We start from the raw sequence: 13,420 nt of genomic DNA on the forward strand, positions 1-13,420 counted from the left end.
GTCTATATTGGATCGAGGAGTTCATGTATTTCAATTAGACGGGGCAAACAGTTTTAACAAAGTAACAAAGGATTTTTTTTTTGTTTTTGGGCAACGGCTCCCAGGTCCAGGCTCTAGCCAGGGCGACACAGGGCGATTTAAACTCCGTCTAATGTCATCAACCAAATGTTTTACTCAGAAATGGTACTTTAAACTTGATGTCCCATGAGGATAACCAATTTAGACTTAAAACTAGGGTCAAACAGTCTTGACGACATGACAAGAGCCACCCAACTACTACTTTTTTCTTTTTTTTTTAGATGAAACAACCCTTTTAGCGCAATGTCTCTCTCCACTATCATTTTGGCTGAGCCTGAATGGGTCTTAGTATTAGCAGTTTAACAGGAGTGTGCTCTGGGGATTGTCTATGTGTGTGGCAGAAAGCACTACACTGCCATTCACTGAGACAGCCTGGCAATGTGTATTCATTTTTATACTTCCACTTTGGCAATGTATCCCTACATAACCCCTTGATACATTAGTAAATAACGATGCACTAGTAAATAATAATTACATGTTGAATATTATTAAATGATTCAGTATTTCATCACGAAAAAAAACCCCACATTCATTTTGATACACACAGCCCATTTACATTATAGAATCACTGCACAGACTTTAAATAAAGAAAAAAAAAGGCTATGGAGGATACAGGTAGGTCAGCTGAAAAAGAAATAATTTGGGACTGAACACATATTGATTTACTTTCGATCCTTCGGTTTCTCGAAGATTTATGAATTGCGTTATTCGATACCTCAAACGGGAAGACACGTTTTGAGTTGATCAACATTTTGACTGACGGACAGACCTCCAAATGCCTCCATCAAATGTAGGCCAACACTAAACTGTTTTTTTTCTTTCTTTCTTTCTTTCTTTTTTTATTTTTTTCTTAAGGAAAAAAGAAAAACCGTCTACTGAAAGACATGTTTAATGAAATATCAAACGTCGGCCGAGGGACCAAATGTCACACTCCTTAAAGCTTGCACAGACGTCGACAAATTAGCCTCCATACGCCTGCAAACACTTTGAACCTTAAGGTCTCCCAGATATGGGGAAAGGCTTTTTTCATAATGAGTTTCAGAGATAAGCAAGGGCATTTGGGATTGGTAATGAGGCGATAGTGATCACTGTTATGATGCTGACTTTTAAAGCATCTCTGTGTCTGTGGATGAGTGTGTGTATATGTGTGTGTGTGTATCCAGCTCTCTGTGCTAACTGTCCCTGAAATGCAATTTCAGGTGAGTCATTTATTGAATACTCAGTTACGTGTAGGTCAGAGAGTTTTCTGCACAGGATACAGCCTTCTATTAGCTTTCACAGGTCAAAGGGCACATTAAAACAGACAGTGGGGTTGAATGGATTAAAATAATACATTCCATTGATTTGTTTTGTTTTGTTTACACTTTAGCATCTTCAACATTTATGCAAATGTAAGTTATGATGACTTAATGCTTCAGTGTATCAGATTAAGGATGAAATTCATACAGTGCTCTTACGGTTTTTCATGAGTACATTTACAGCTCTAATTTGGGTGTTTCAAATGATATGATCAAAGTATTACGACTGTATGAGGTGGAGAGGCAAAAGGAGAGGGCTGAGCAAGCCGCAGGTTGCTTTCTCCCTGACTGGGAGATTTAATTAATATCAAAAGCTCTCCTAATTAAAATCTTAATTATACTGTTCTCTTAAGTAGGCCCAGAATTTGTTTTGAAGGGTTTTGAGTTTTGGTGTTGGCTTCTCACTCTCTCACGGTGCAGAAGGGATTGGGGAGGGGGGGGGGGGGCGTAAAAGACGAGAAGAACAGTTAGGGAGACAAAAAGAAAGAGATAACAAAGAGAGTGCAAAAAAAAAAGAAAAGAAGGTTCGACACAAAGAAGAGAAAGGGACAGACAAAAAGGAGAAAGGAAGAGAGAAATCAGAAAGTTGTTTTAACTACACGAGAAACTCGTATCCACCGACCTCATCTATCCTCTGTTCTATCTTCATCTCCCCGTGCTCCTGAATGGATCTGCGCATTGGAAAGGAATAACAGATGGTCCTTTAAAACAAACACATGCACACCCTGCAAACTCAGCTGTATGTCTAGCCCACGTTGGAGGCGCGCGAGAGAGAGAGAGAGAGAGAGAGAGAGAGAGAGAGAGAGAGAGAGAGAGAGAGCGAGAGAGGGAGAGAGAGTGAGAGACAGAGAGAGAGAGTGAGAGAGAGATAGAGAGAGAGAGAGAGAGAGAGAGACAGAGAGAGAGATAGAGAGAGGGAGAGAGAGAGAGAGACAGAGAGAGACAAAGAGAGAGGGAGAGAGAGACAGAGAGAGACAGAGAGAGAGAGAGAGAGAGAGCGAGAGAGAGAGAGAGAGGGAGGGAGAGAGAGAGAGAGAGAGGGAGAGAGAGAGACAGACATGCGCTGCGCGAGAGATACCACATGACGCGTTGTTGACAAAGGCTGAAATTCGTACTTTATCGATCTCCTGCTCTCATTCCAAACCACGTCGCTTGCGGCGAGCGGCGGTAATCCATGTGTTTGATCAGTGATGATGAACATCATGTCGCAAGTCCTGTGCGGACTGGGTTTAGATTACCTTCACACCGTCTTACGTAATGCCCTGGACACACGCCTTTGGGCGGCTACAGAATCGCAATTAATCCGCCTGTCCTATCTCTGCACCCACATTCCCTAGATGAGACCAGTGTCATTTCAATATAATTACCCTCTAGTTTGGTGAATTAACCTAAAAACATAGAAAACTCTTCATAGCACTCAGATAATGTTGACAACTAAACCACAGGCTTTACAGAACTGGTCTGCAGACGTTATAATTTGTTTAAAGAGGAAAAAGAATCCGACATTACCTCATATTTGTGTAGGTGCCCCAGACAGCTGCAAAAGTTGAGAGGAGAAAAATTAGGAGGAAAAACTGCTTCGAATGACATTTTAATGAGAATATCAGTGTTACATTGAGTGACATTTGTGCTATCGATTCTCATGAAAAGAAACAAACAGAAATTTTACAGTCATTCATTCAAGACATTTTGAATAGAGAGAGCAGGAGAAAATGTTAAAGAGGTAGAGAAACACAGGGAGAAACTACTGAAATAATTTAAAAAGTCACTCTTTCAGTGAAAATAAATAAATAAATAAAAAAGACAAACTGTGTGCATATATGTGTATGTGTGCGTGTGTGCATGTGTGTGTGTGTTAACGATTTTTGGTTGTAAAAGGTTTCAGACAGAGACGCCCTGAGGTAGTGATATGTCATTGGGGGGGGGGGGGGGGGGGGGGTTAAGGTTGAACTCCAGTGTGTGTTTCAGGAGAGATGTAGACTGCATGGCTGCCTTTCCTCTGCCCATCACTGGATGTTCATTGCACAAGGCATCCGTAAGGTATTCACTGCACTGAACTCTAAATCACTGGAGGGGTCTGCAAGCATTGCTTCTCTGTACCCTCCACCTATCACCCTAGCATGGTGGCCTGCTCGACAACCCTACCATGATTAAATAAAGCTTTTAAGTAAAATAAATGTTCATCCTTTATTTCTACCCTACAGGTGTCTATTTGTCTTATTTAGTTAATATGTTTTTGTCTGACCCTTATATTGTTCCATACGCATGTCTCAGCTGTACAGCAATCCATCCAAAGAACAGCAAGGATCAGTGATTGACAACTGAAAGAGGCTGACCTCTCCAATCAAATTTGTTTGTTCTGTCAAAGGAGCACCATAACCTATGCATACTAACTTAAAATTCACACACAGAAAGACAGACGCACACAGAAATAACATATGTACAGATGTACACCCCAAACCTCTGAGAAAACATGTTACATTCTCACACATATACCACACAGCATATAGGATACATAGGCTGTATGCCCACCCTTGGGAACTTGGTACGAAGCCTTTCATTTCACAGTTTTAATGACTGTCTGTTTACTAAATAACTCTCATAAATAAATCAATGCTATAGACGTTAAAAATGTAGAGGGGGAGCACACTTGTGTCCCGTTCCCTGCTATATCAAATGAATTTGTAAGACCACAGAAATCCAATGAAGTGAAATAAATAATTTCTCTAGAAGTGCTGTTATAAGCCTGTATGTCAGAGAGGCTGCCTTCTGTCAAACACTGGAGCAGTGATACGCAAGACTTCATAGCACGCACCAATTCAGCCTATGGGTCTCTACAATATGATTTAACAGTGGGGAAAAGGACACCAGTGCTAAAGGACAGTGTGAGAATGAAACTCATACATTTTAGAGACTGATTAGAGAAATAATACTCTTGCTCTGCTTAAGACATGGTAGTGCACGCGGACACACACACAGAAAGACAGACACACACACACACAAACATTAAACACACACATATACACACACACGCACACACTGAGTTCCATCTCCTAAAAATCCTAAACACTACCTAGTGGAGTAATGAATCAAAGCATAACCCAGACTTCTGCCTGGCGCAAACACACACACACAGACATACACGCGCACACACAGACAAACACAAAGGGTGAGGGAAGAGGTGGCACTCAGCCACGGAGAGAGATCCAGGTCAACAGTGAGTGGAGGCGTGCTGCTTTCACCTTCCACAGCGGAGACAGGTCATTACGCAAATCCCCCGTTCCCAATCTGTGCCCCTCTCCCCAGCGACCGTGGCGCTCGCCACCGCCTCCCGCTCCACGCCCCTTCTCAGCCACCCGGCAGGCGCCGCCCGAAACCGGCACGCCTGCATGCTTTTCACCACAAACTACTGTACATTTACGGGCCGTCACATGACGTCTGATAACACACCACTTGGATGAGAATTACATCAATGAGTATAAAAACAAGGTGCACTGTGGACTGTGTGGGGGGGAAAAAACAAAAACAAAACAACCTTGATTAAAGTCCAGTATGTCAGGAGTCAAAAATGAACAGGGTGTCTACCAGCGTGCCCATCATGGAGGTTTCTGGTGACATAAACTGTATTGTCTAGTGCACCACAAAGCTCAGGTTACCCATTGTGCAGAACTTCCTCTCTTCTGTTCTGGGGGGGAAAAAAACGGAGCTTGGGCACATTCATCTGGACCAGGACTCGTCTGAGTTCTATTATTTATAGAGCACTTTACATATCTGGGTAAGAGGGGACACAGAGCTCCAGGGGAGGCGGGCTCCAGAAGCAGGCTGGTTGGCAAGGTCGTCTGCTCAGCAAATACCTGTGTCAGGGGACGTGAGCGCCGCCCTGGGAACCCAAACAGAACTGGAGCAGTCATTTATCAAACCATCGCTCCCACTGACCCAAATAAAACTGCCCCCCCCCCCCCCCCCCCCCCGTTCCGTTTAATTCATCGCAAAGAATCCTTCCTTTTACCACCTACTGTGACTTCCACTGCATGTTCCGATTCCGATGCAGTTTCCCCTGTGTGTAAAACTTTTTAGAATTTTGTGGGGGTAAAGTGTATAGCATGTAAGAAGCAAGTCTTGGGTAGTCTGAGAAATGCATTCTGGGAATAACTTCCAGAAAGCATTTTTCTTAATCAACTCTATCGGTCAAATTAGACACTTAACACAAAAAAAAAATTAGATTTTTACTGAGAATCTTCATTTCATCAAAGTGCATCTTTAAAAATATCCATAAAACCAGAGGGTTCAGAGGAGGACATGAGAGACCATCTGCAAGTCTTTGGAACAAATATGTGCCTCTGGCCTAAAATGGGGCACGAGCACACACCGATACACACACACACACACACACACACACGTAAGGACCTTATTAAGTTACATTATCTAGTTCATTGAAACTGGAGTTTTTACACATAACCTGCTGCCGAGGAGACAAAAAAAAAAAAAAAAAAAGGTGTTAGATGACCTTCACAAGCTAACAGCCCTTCATCACTATTACAGCAGGGGAAAGGAGAAAAGGACACTGCTTCTTCCTGTAAAACGGGTTTTAAACGTAAAGCCGTACAGGGTTCTTAATCACCTCACCACTACTTTACAGTGAAAATGAGTTTGTCTGTCAGATTACAGTTCCACTGAGACTTTTTTTCTTTTTTTTTTAAATCATTTATTTTTTTTTAATAAATAAACATAGTTTAGATCTCGATGAGTTTTTCCCAAGTGGATGAAACGAGAAGACCAGAGCAGTGGCAAAGGCTCTCTTTAAAACGCCAGCGCTGTGTCACCTTCCTTAGGCAGCTGTGCTGAGAGCAACATGCAATATGAGAGGAGATTCTCGGGGCCCGCTGTTCAACCTGTACGGTAAAGTCGAGAGGCTTGTCTAACGAGAGGGCTAATAAAACCACACTTTCAGATTTCTCCTCTCCACTCCCTCTGACAGCTATTCCGATCTGAAGGTACACGCCCTTAGAGCAGGTAACCTTACTCATCCCCCCCACAGACACTCACACATGACAAACTGTCAAATCATCTCTGTGCCACTGACAACAAGACGAATAAAGTCCACTATCTAAGAAACGCCTACAATGCTAATATGTCACAGTTCATCGTGATCATCAAACATCACTCATGGTCCGAGTGTATTCTGACACACGGAAGAGAAAGTGACTGTTACCAAATCTGTCACGGGTCAGTTCAAATCTAGCGCCCTGTGTGAGTGACGATGCTTTGGTTCTGACGGTGACTTCGCCACAAAAAACCCAGAACACAACAAAGTCAACGTCACACATGTGGTGCTGGAGCAATTCAGTACATAAAACTTACAAAGACTATAGCAACCCTTCAAACTGTCTTCCCAAACATGCTGTGACAAACAAGCAAAGCCAAATAAAGAGGCGGGGCTATGACTCCATTTTGGCTCAAGAACGGACCGTACTCTGCGTAAGAAGATGACAGCCACTGACAGCGTGAATCCGTTTCATTGCACAAATGAGTTTCTCTGGTATTTGGGGCATGAGCTAAAATCAAAATCTGGTCAAATTGATCTATTTACCCTGAATCACTGGACACGAGTGTGAGACCGAACAAAACATTTTGCGCGTTTGACTAGTTTGAGTGAGTGTGAGTGATGTCACAGCCAAGTGAATAAATATGGAACACCTCTGGAAAAATAACTACGACAACACCAAAACAATCCATTAGCGCGTAACAGCACTTTCTTGGCACCCGGCTACAACAATACTTGTCTGGTAGTCGTGTGAAGACATCAATCATTGGGCTCTTTCATTTCATTCTAAAGACAGACCAGGCGATGGCCGGGCTTAGTCATCAACCAGCTTTCAGCTTCCGTAGCGGTCCATTTGGTAATTAAAGCTCAAACTTCTGCTAATCATTGGAGATTTCCGCTGGCAGACAAAAAAAAACAAAACCTGGCTGATTTAGAGAGGATTAGTGCGGGAGCGATACAGACGCCTGCAGAGACAACGGAGCACGTCGAGGGACAGAGAGGGAGAGACAGACGGCATGAAAAGCCACCCAAACAAACAGATTTGAATCACAGTCAAATTTCCCAAATCCTCGCAAAGGGGGGGGGGGGGGGGGGGGGGGGGAGAGAACACTAATATTATCTGCATACAGCAAACACCACTCTTTGGAACTGATCATAGCCATTGCTCTGACAGCTGCATTTTGAAACTGGGTTATATTACCTGCACTACTGGCTTACATTACCTGCCCTAAAATTAGCCACAAATACTAGGCCTCAGCCCTGTCTCAGGAGCATTTCAAATGTGGCCACTGGCAATGGTCTTTTTTTTTTTTTTTTAAATATACGTGTGTATGTGTTTGTGTATATATATATAATTCAATAAGGAAAAGTGAACAACCAGTGGGACAGTGATAATGTGCGGCATCCTTAACATGGATAACCAATGAAAGGAAATCCAATGCAAGTCAAGGGCGCGACTCTATTGGGTGTACTGACCAATGAGGGAGAGATGAATGACGAATGAGTAGAGCTTTTGGTGCAGACCCGAGTCCGATCGAGCCGTTAGCACGGTTCGTTTTGTTGGTTTGAACGCTGTTTTCCGGGTGCGCACCAAGGGACCGAGCTCACCAGAAAACGGTGGTCCGGGGTACGGTTCACCCGGACTCCACAGCGGGTTCGCATTTGGTGTGAAAGCTATCCGATCCAAAACCAGGAAGTAAATGGAACTGATGACACGTAATTTGTGAAATTTGTTTGATGTTCGCGCAATCATGAGCGGGAAAGGTGCACTATGGTCGACGAAGGAAGTCGCCTGTATATTAGAAACTTGTGCGGGTGAAAATCTAAACTGTCAAATGGAGAACGCTCACAACAGAAACGCCGAAATTTTCAAACTGTTCCGAGCATCTCGCATCACTCTCAAATACCGGGACGCAAATGGCGTAGTGAAATGCCGAACGCGGTTATTGTCAAAGAGATGAACAAGAAAACAAATACAGTGCAGCTTTCCATTTTGCCTCTCTTTGGCGTTGTTGCTTAGCGATACTGGTAAATAAAAGCTGCGTGTTCCTTACGTGTTGATGATGTAAGCGGACCAGGGTTCGCAACGAAAAAATGTAACGTGAAAGGAGACCAGCGGGGGCAGGGGGGAGGTGGGAACAATCGCACTTGGGTACAGACCAGCAAAACGAACCAAGTGCGAAAGCAGCCTAAGATTACGAAAATATGAGAGCCTCAAGGTGAAGCATCGTGTATAGTAGCAATATCTCACTATTATCATTGTATCGAGATATCGTGGTGCTTTTCTCAATAGCTTCTGGGCACTGTACTACTGAACTGCATTTCTCAGTGCCATAGTGTGTCAGCAGAGAGAAAACAATCAAGAAAAGTCTTTTTCTAATAGGGAAAACCTGTTAACTTAAGTGGGCAAAACCACAACAATCATTTTAACTGTCTTCCATGGTTACTTAAAAAGCTCAAATCATTTATTGCTTTGGAAATATAGGCCTCAAAGAAATCTGGGATAAATTCAGTGATGAATCACATCAGCGGGAAACCGTGCGTAAGCGTTTTAAAAACAAAATCGTCTCCCCCATTACAATCAATCAACCGCTCCAAACAATGCAAAAAAAAAAAAATCCCCACAACCACAGTGCTATTCCGGAACAGCCGTCAGTTGTGCTACAGGTAACTGCCAAAACAAGGGAAACACCTTGATCAATAAATGAGAAACATTTCAGAAGATCTGTGAAAAGACTTTTGACAGCAGATGTTTTAACACACATGTGGTTCCTACATTCATAATGAAGTAATAAACGCCCTCCAAAGCTAGAGGCCTTGTGTAAAAATGCTAAGCACATCAAATCACCCATTATTTTGGCTCCGGTGGCCAGAGGAAGAGATCTCTGAGATACTTGAGAAAGGGGTCATCTGGGGGGCATGTTTGGCAGGAGGTTCTGTGACAGCTCAACGCTGAGATGGTCCTTGAGGAGCAGTGACCAAGTTGGCCTTAATATGGTCTGAGAAACAGACATGAGTCAACTGTGGTCCAAAGCGCATATTCCTTGAAGACTCAAAGTCCACAGAAAATGAACCACCCAAACAGGTGGTGAATGGCAGACTAAGCCTGTAGGTCAAGACTGATCTTTTTTTCATTTGTGTATTCGAACAACTTTGACCAAACATGTTTGCGTGAGTCACATATGGGACTATAGATAACGCTAAACTGAATATGATTATTTGTGAGGTTTTAAAACGCATGTTTTCTAATATACTTATCTATGCTCTGTATGAACCCAAAAAGTTCATATAAGCTCAGGCTGTCGCTTTTCCCATTTGGAAAGTTCAATTTATTGTGTTGACTGCTGTTGGCAACTGACCCCATCTCAACACTTCAGGACAAAACAGTTTAATAAAGGCTGCATTGTCGTCCTTTTCCAAGAAAGTGAAATACTCCCATGCCACTGATATTTTGCCGTCATTCACAACATTTGAGTCACAAAAAGAAAAGAAAAACAGTTAGGGCCTCTAACACAGTCTAATGGCATCATCAAAAGCCACAAAAAGAAGATGGGGAAATAGTCCTACACGAGCCATTATCTTTCATGTATGATGTTGTGGTCTTTGATGTTTGCAAAAGCAAAAACAGGACTTTGAGTTCATTAATATTTTGGGCTAGAACAGAACTTTTTATCTCCAAGAGCTCGGAACCTTCAGAATTATATTTGAACTCGACTGCAATTATTTTTGATTACAAATCAGTATTGTGATAGTCAATATTTCTCATCCGGATTTATAATTGAGACGCCAGTTACATTATAATAGTAATTTCATTATATTGATAAAAGCCATATTTCGTACATCCTCAAATGAAAGCTTGCAATTTCATCATGAATAGTCTGCCATGGACTTTAGACAGAATAATATCACAGTCACAACTCAATCGCAAACCTTTTTAGTTGTGGGGTGGGGGGTGGGGGGGGGCACAAATGTATAAGCCTTCAAATCACTCTTCACCCTGTTTTCAACAAGCAGACGAATGCTTGTGTTGTAAACAAAAACAAGCCTCTAGGCCTGGATACCTGTTCCCTACAGGGAACAATTTCTGGCAGCTGTTTTAGAGTAGGTCGCATTTTCTTTGCACAAGTTTAAGAAAGGAGTGCTTTCCTGATGGAACCGTTCTCTTTAAGAATGACAACATGCCCATCCACAGGGCCTGAGTCACTCAACGCTTTGTTGAGCATGTGAACAATGTAAACCATTTGCCCAGTCCATACCCGAGACACCAGATCTTAGCTCAGTTAAACATTTATTAAAGATGATAAGAGTTGTGACTGAGAATGTGTTTTATACATTATTGTCAACAAAGAAAAAATCAGATGATGGGAAATTCTCAGAGAATACTGGTGATCCGTCCAGTCCAGCTCCACATGAGGAGTCTATGCCACGACAAACTTGAACTGTTCTGTTGACCTGTGAAAGCCATGCACCCAACAATATCACTCTGTGTTAGTGTATCTTTCTTTTGGCAGTTACGTGAAACCTAAAACAAGTGTACACACCTCAGTGACTAATGAGAGAGCGAGTACCGCATGTTTGTACCCCTCCCAAATAACACACAACCGCCCAAACACGGAAAATGGGTGTCACCAACCACCCCCCCCATCCACCCACTACCAATGTTTTTATATATATATATATATATATATATATATATATATATAAAAGCAACCTTTCTGGGTGGCATATTAATTTCCGTACCTGACATTTTCTCAATGGAGGGCAAATGGGTCAGGATCAGTCTACCTGCAACTGCAAAATTACAAAGTATGTTTTGCCATGAAATTGCATTATGACCAAGGCCGCATGCCTTTCCTTAAATTAACACAAGACTGCTTAACGTCACAGAGAACACCCACGATCTGTTGAAACTATAAACTAATGTCTGAGCTGTAGGCCTAAAAGTACCTGTTTTTCCCACTCACTCTTGAGATGCAATATCTGAATCCCTTTTTTTTGGGGGGGGGGGGGGGGGGGGGGGGCACACGGAGTCCCCTACATTGGTGTAAGCTCCGAAACAACACAGGCAGTTTTGTCATTCCCGATAGCATATGCCTGATCCAGGAGGTGGTGATTCCCAAACTAAACTGCTGCAGCTTGGTTCTCAAGGTCCATGAAAACCCATCCTAACTGTTCGACACACCACTGCAGTTCATTCCAGTGAAAAAAGCAAGACATGGGTACCTGCTATACCAAGCGTGCTGCTTAAAAGTACCTCCCAAACAGAGGACCATTTAACTCCATGTTAATTCTTAATTTCATGTTCAGTTTCAGTGTGCAGGTATTCCAGCACTGATATAAGTCTCAAATGTGCCATTTAAACTCTGTCTTGCTACTTTGTTACCTGCTCAATTAAACACACATTTACCAAATTCAAACTCCCTAAGATAACAGAACCTTTACAGACCTTGTAGGGCAAACCATCTCAACAGACTGATCTACACTGGATAATATGTAGGTAATCCAATGGATCAACTATAAATTCTAAGAGTGATTTGGATTCCCAAAGTCCATCAAAATATTTGCAGACGAAAAGGGAAAGGCTGTCGTGGAATTCGACGCAAGCAAAGCTGAGCCACAACCAGTGCGTGGGTAAAAATAAGGCACCAAACTGATGTGATCAGAGAAAAGTAACAACTGTGTTTAATGTAGAGCCCTGTACTGTGGAGCATGTGTGCCTGACTTCACAATTAATGTTATGCTCCGAAAGGAGTTCATTTGTGTGTGTGTGTGTGTGTGTGTGTCTAAGCGTGTGTGTCAGAGAGAGACAGAGAGAGAAGGAGAGAGAGAGACACAGAGGGAAAAAAAAATCCAAATGGTCCTGGGAAGAACATTTCATTTAAACTCCACTCTCATTGGTAATGCTTAAAAAGTAATTTTGCACACTTTCAATCACTGAGATAGACAAGAGACTGATGTGACGTTATACTCACAGGCGATATATGCAATGAGAGCGAGGGCGACCAGTAGCTTCAGCATTCTTCTGTTTATTACTGTTATCAGCCAGGTCATCCGCATCATCATCCACAAAATGCAACATGGAACCCGGAAGCTTTACCAGCTCCCTCACAACCTCTGCATTTTCGACAAAGACCAAAACCCTGCCCCTTCAATCCAAGAGTCTGCGTTGATAGATGAAGTGTCTCAAAACGTACTTTCAGATAAAACACTAAGGGGTACAGTTACTGCACATAGCCTAATCAAGAGTGCTCACGCGACAAATGCGTTCCCTGTCTTTCCTACCGAACTATGTTAAAAGCTAACTCACAGGGAATCTAAAAATTGCGCTAGGAAAAACAGGCGCTATCATAAACAGCAGATAATTTTGTTGAATCAGAGATGATGACAGTGTGCAACCAGCAACAGCTGTCCAGACTGGCTAGCTAGCTAACTAGGCTAGGTGGCAGAGTATCGAGATCAGTATTTCCAATACTTTAGGTGTCAGTAAGCAGTATTACATGAAAATGTCATTCTGTCCAGTACCGACTGTTTTTTAAGTATACCCCTTCCTGATTAACACAAAGAAAAAAAAAGAAGCTCACTGGCTGACAAATGATGTTAGCATATCTGTATTTGGTTGTGCTGATGAGATCTGTTTACCACGCGGAAAACACAAAATTCACCCAGTCCTCTCTTCATACACCTATTTCCAGCTCTCCTCCCCAAGCTATTGAGCTATAAATCCAAAGAGCGAAGTAGCTACGACAAAACTGTTCTGTACGCAAACTTTGCGTGAAACACATGCGTGCTATTCAGAGTCCCGTTTCCTCAAACGAGCCGTAGACAACAAGAGCGAGGAGCTCGATTATCAACTGAGAAGCCTGCCGCGATAGCAGAACTGAATATTATTGGTACAGCAAGCGTTGCACAAACACTTTCTGAAGCAAAAATATCAACACATGAACATCGGACACAGCTGTGTTTTTCATTACGAGTAAGTTGCAATGTTGAATTAAGATTG

At 42.6% G+C, this 13,420-nt stretch overlaps 1 protein-coding gene across 2 annotated transcripts in view; it reads right to left on the reverse strand.

The window, feature by feature from the left end:
* The window catches only part of uxs1 (UDP-glucuronate decarboxylase 1), a 47,658-nt gene extending 34,455 nt beyond the window's left edge, over positions 1-13,203 (reverse strand). For both annotated transcript variants that reach the window (XM_030786346.1, XM_030786347.1), the window contains exons 1-3: positions 12,393-13,203; positions 2,886-2,913; positions 1,999-2,047 (exon numbers count right to left, since the gene is read on the reverse strand). In XM_030786346.1, the coding sequence (XP_030642206.1) occupies positions 1,999-2,047; positions 2,886-2,913; positions 12,393-12,483 (168 nt within the window). In that variant the 5' untranslated portion in view covers positions 12,484-13,203. The remainder of the gene's footprint in view (positions 1-1,998; positions 2,048-2,885; positions 2,914-12,392) is intronic.
* Between the last annotated feature and the right edge of the window lie 217 nt (positions 13,204-13,420).

Source organism: Chanos chanos, chromosome 10 (genome assembly GCF_902362185.1).
Source record: "Chanos chanos chromosome 10, fChaCha1.1, whole genome shotgun sequence".
In the NCBI taxonomy this organism is placed as follows: Eukaryota; Metazoa; Chordata; class Actinopteri; order Gonorynchiformes; family Chanidae; genus Chanos; species Chanos chanos.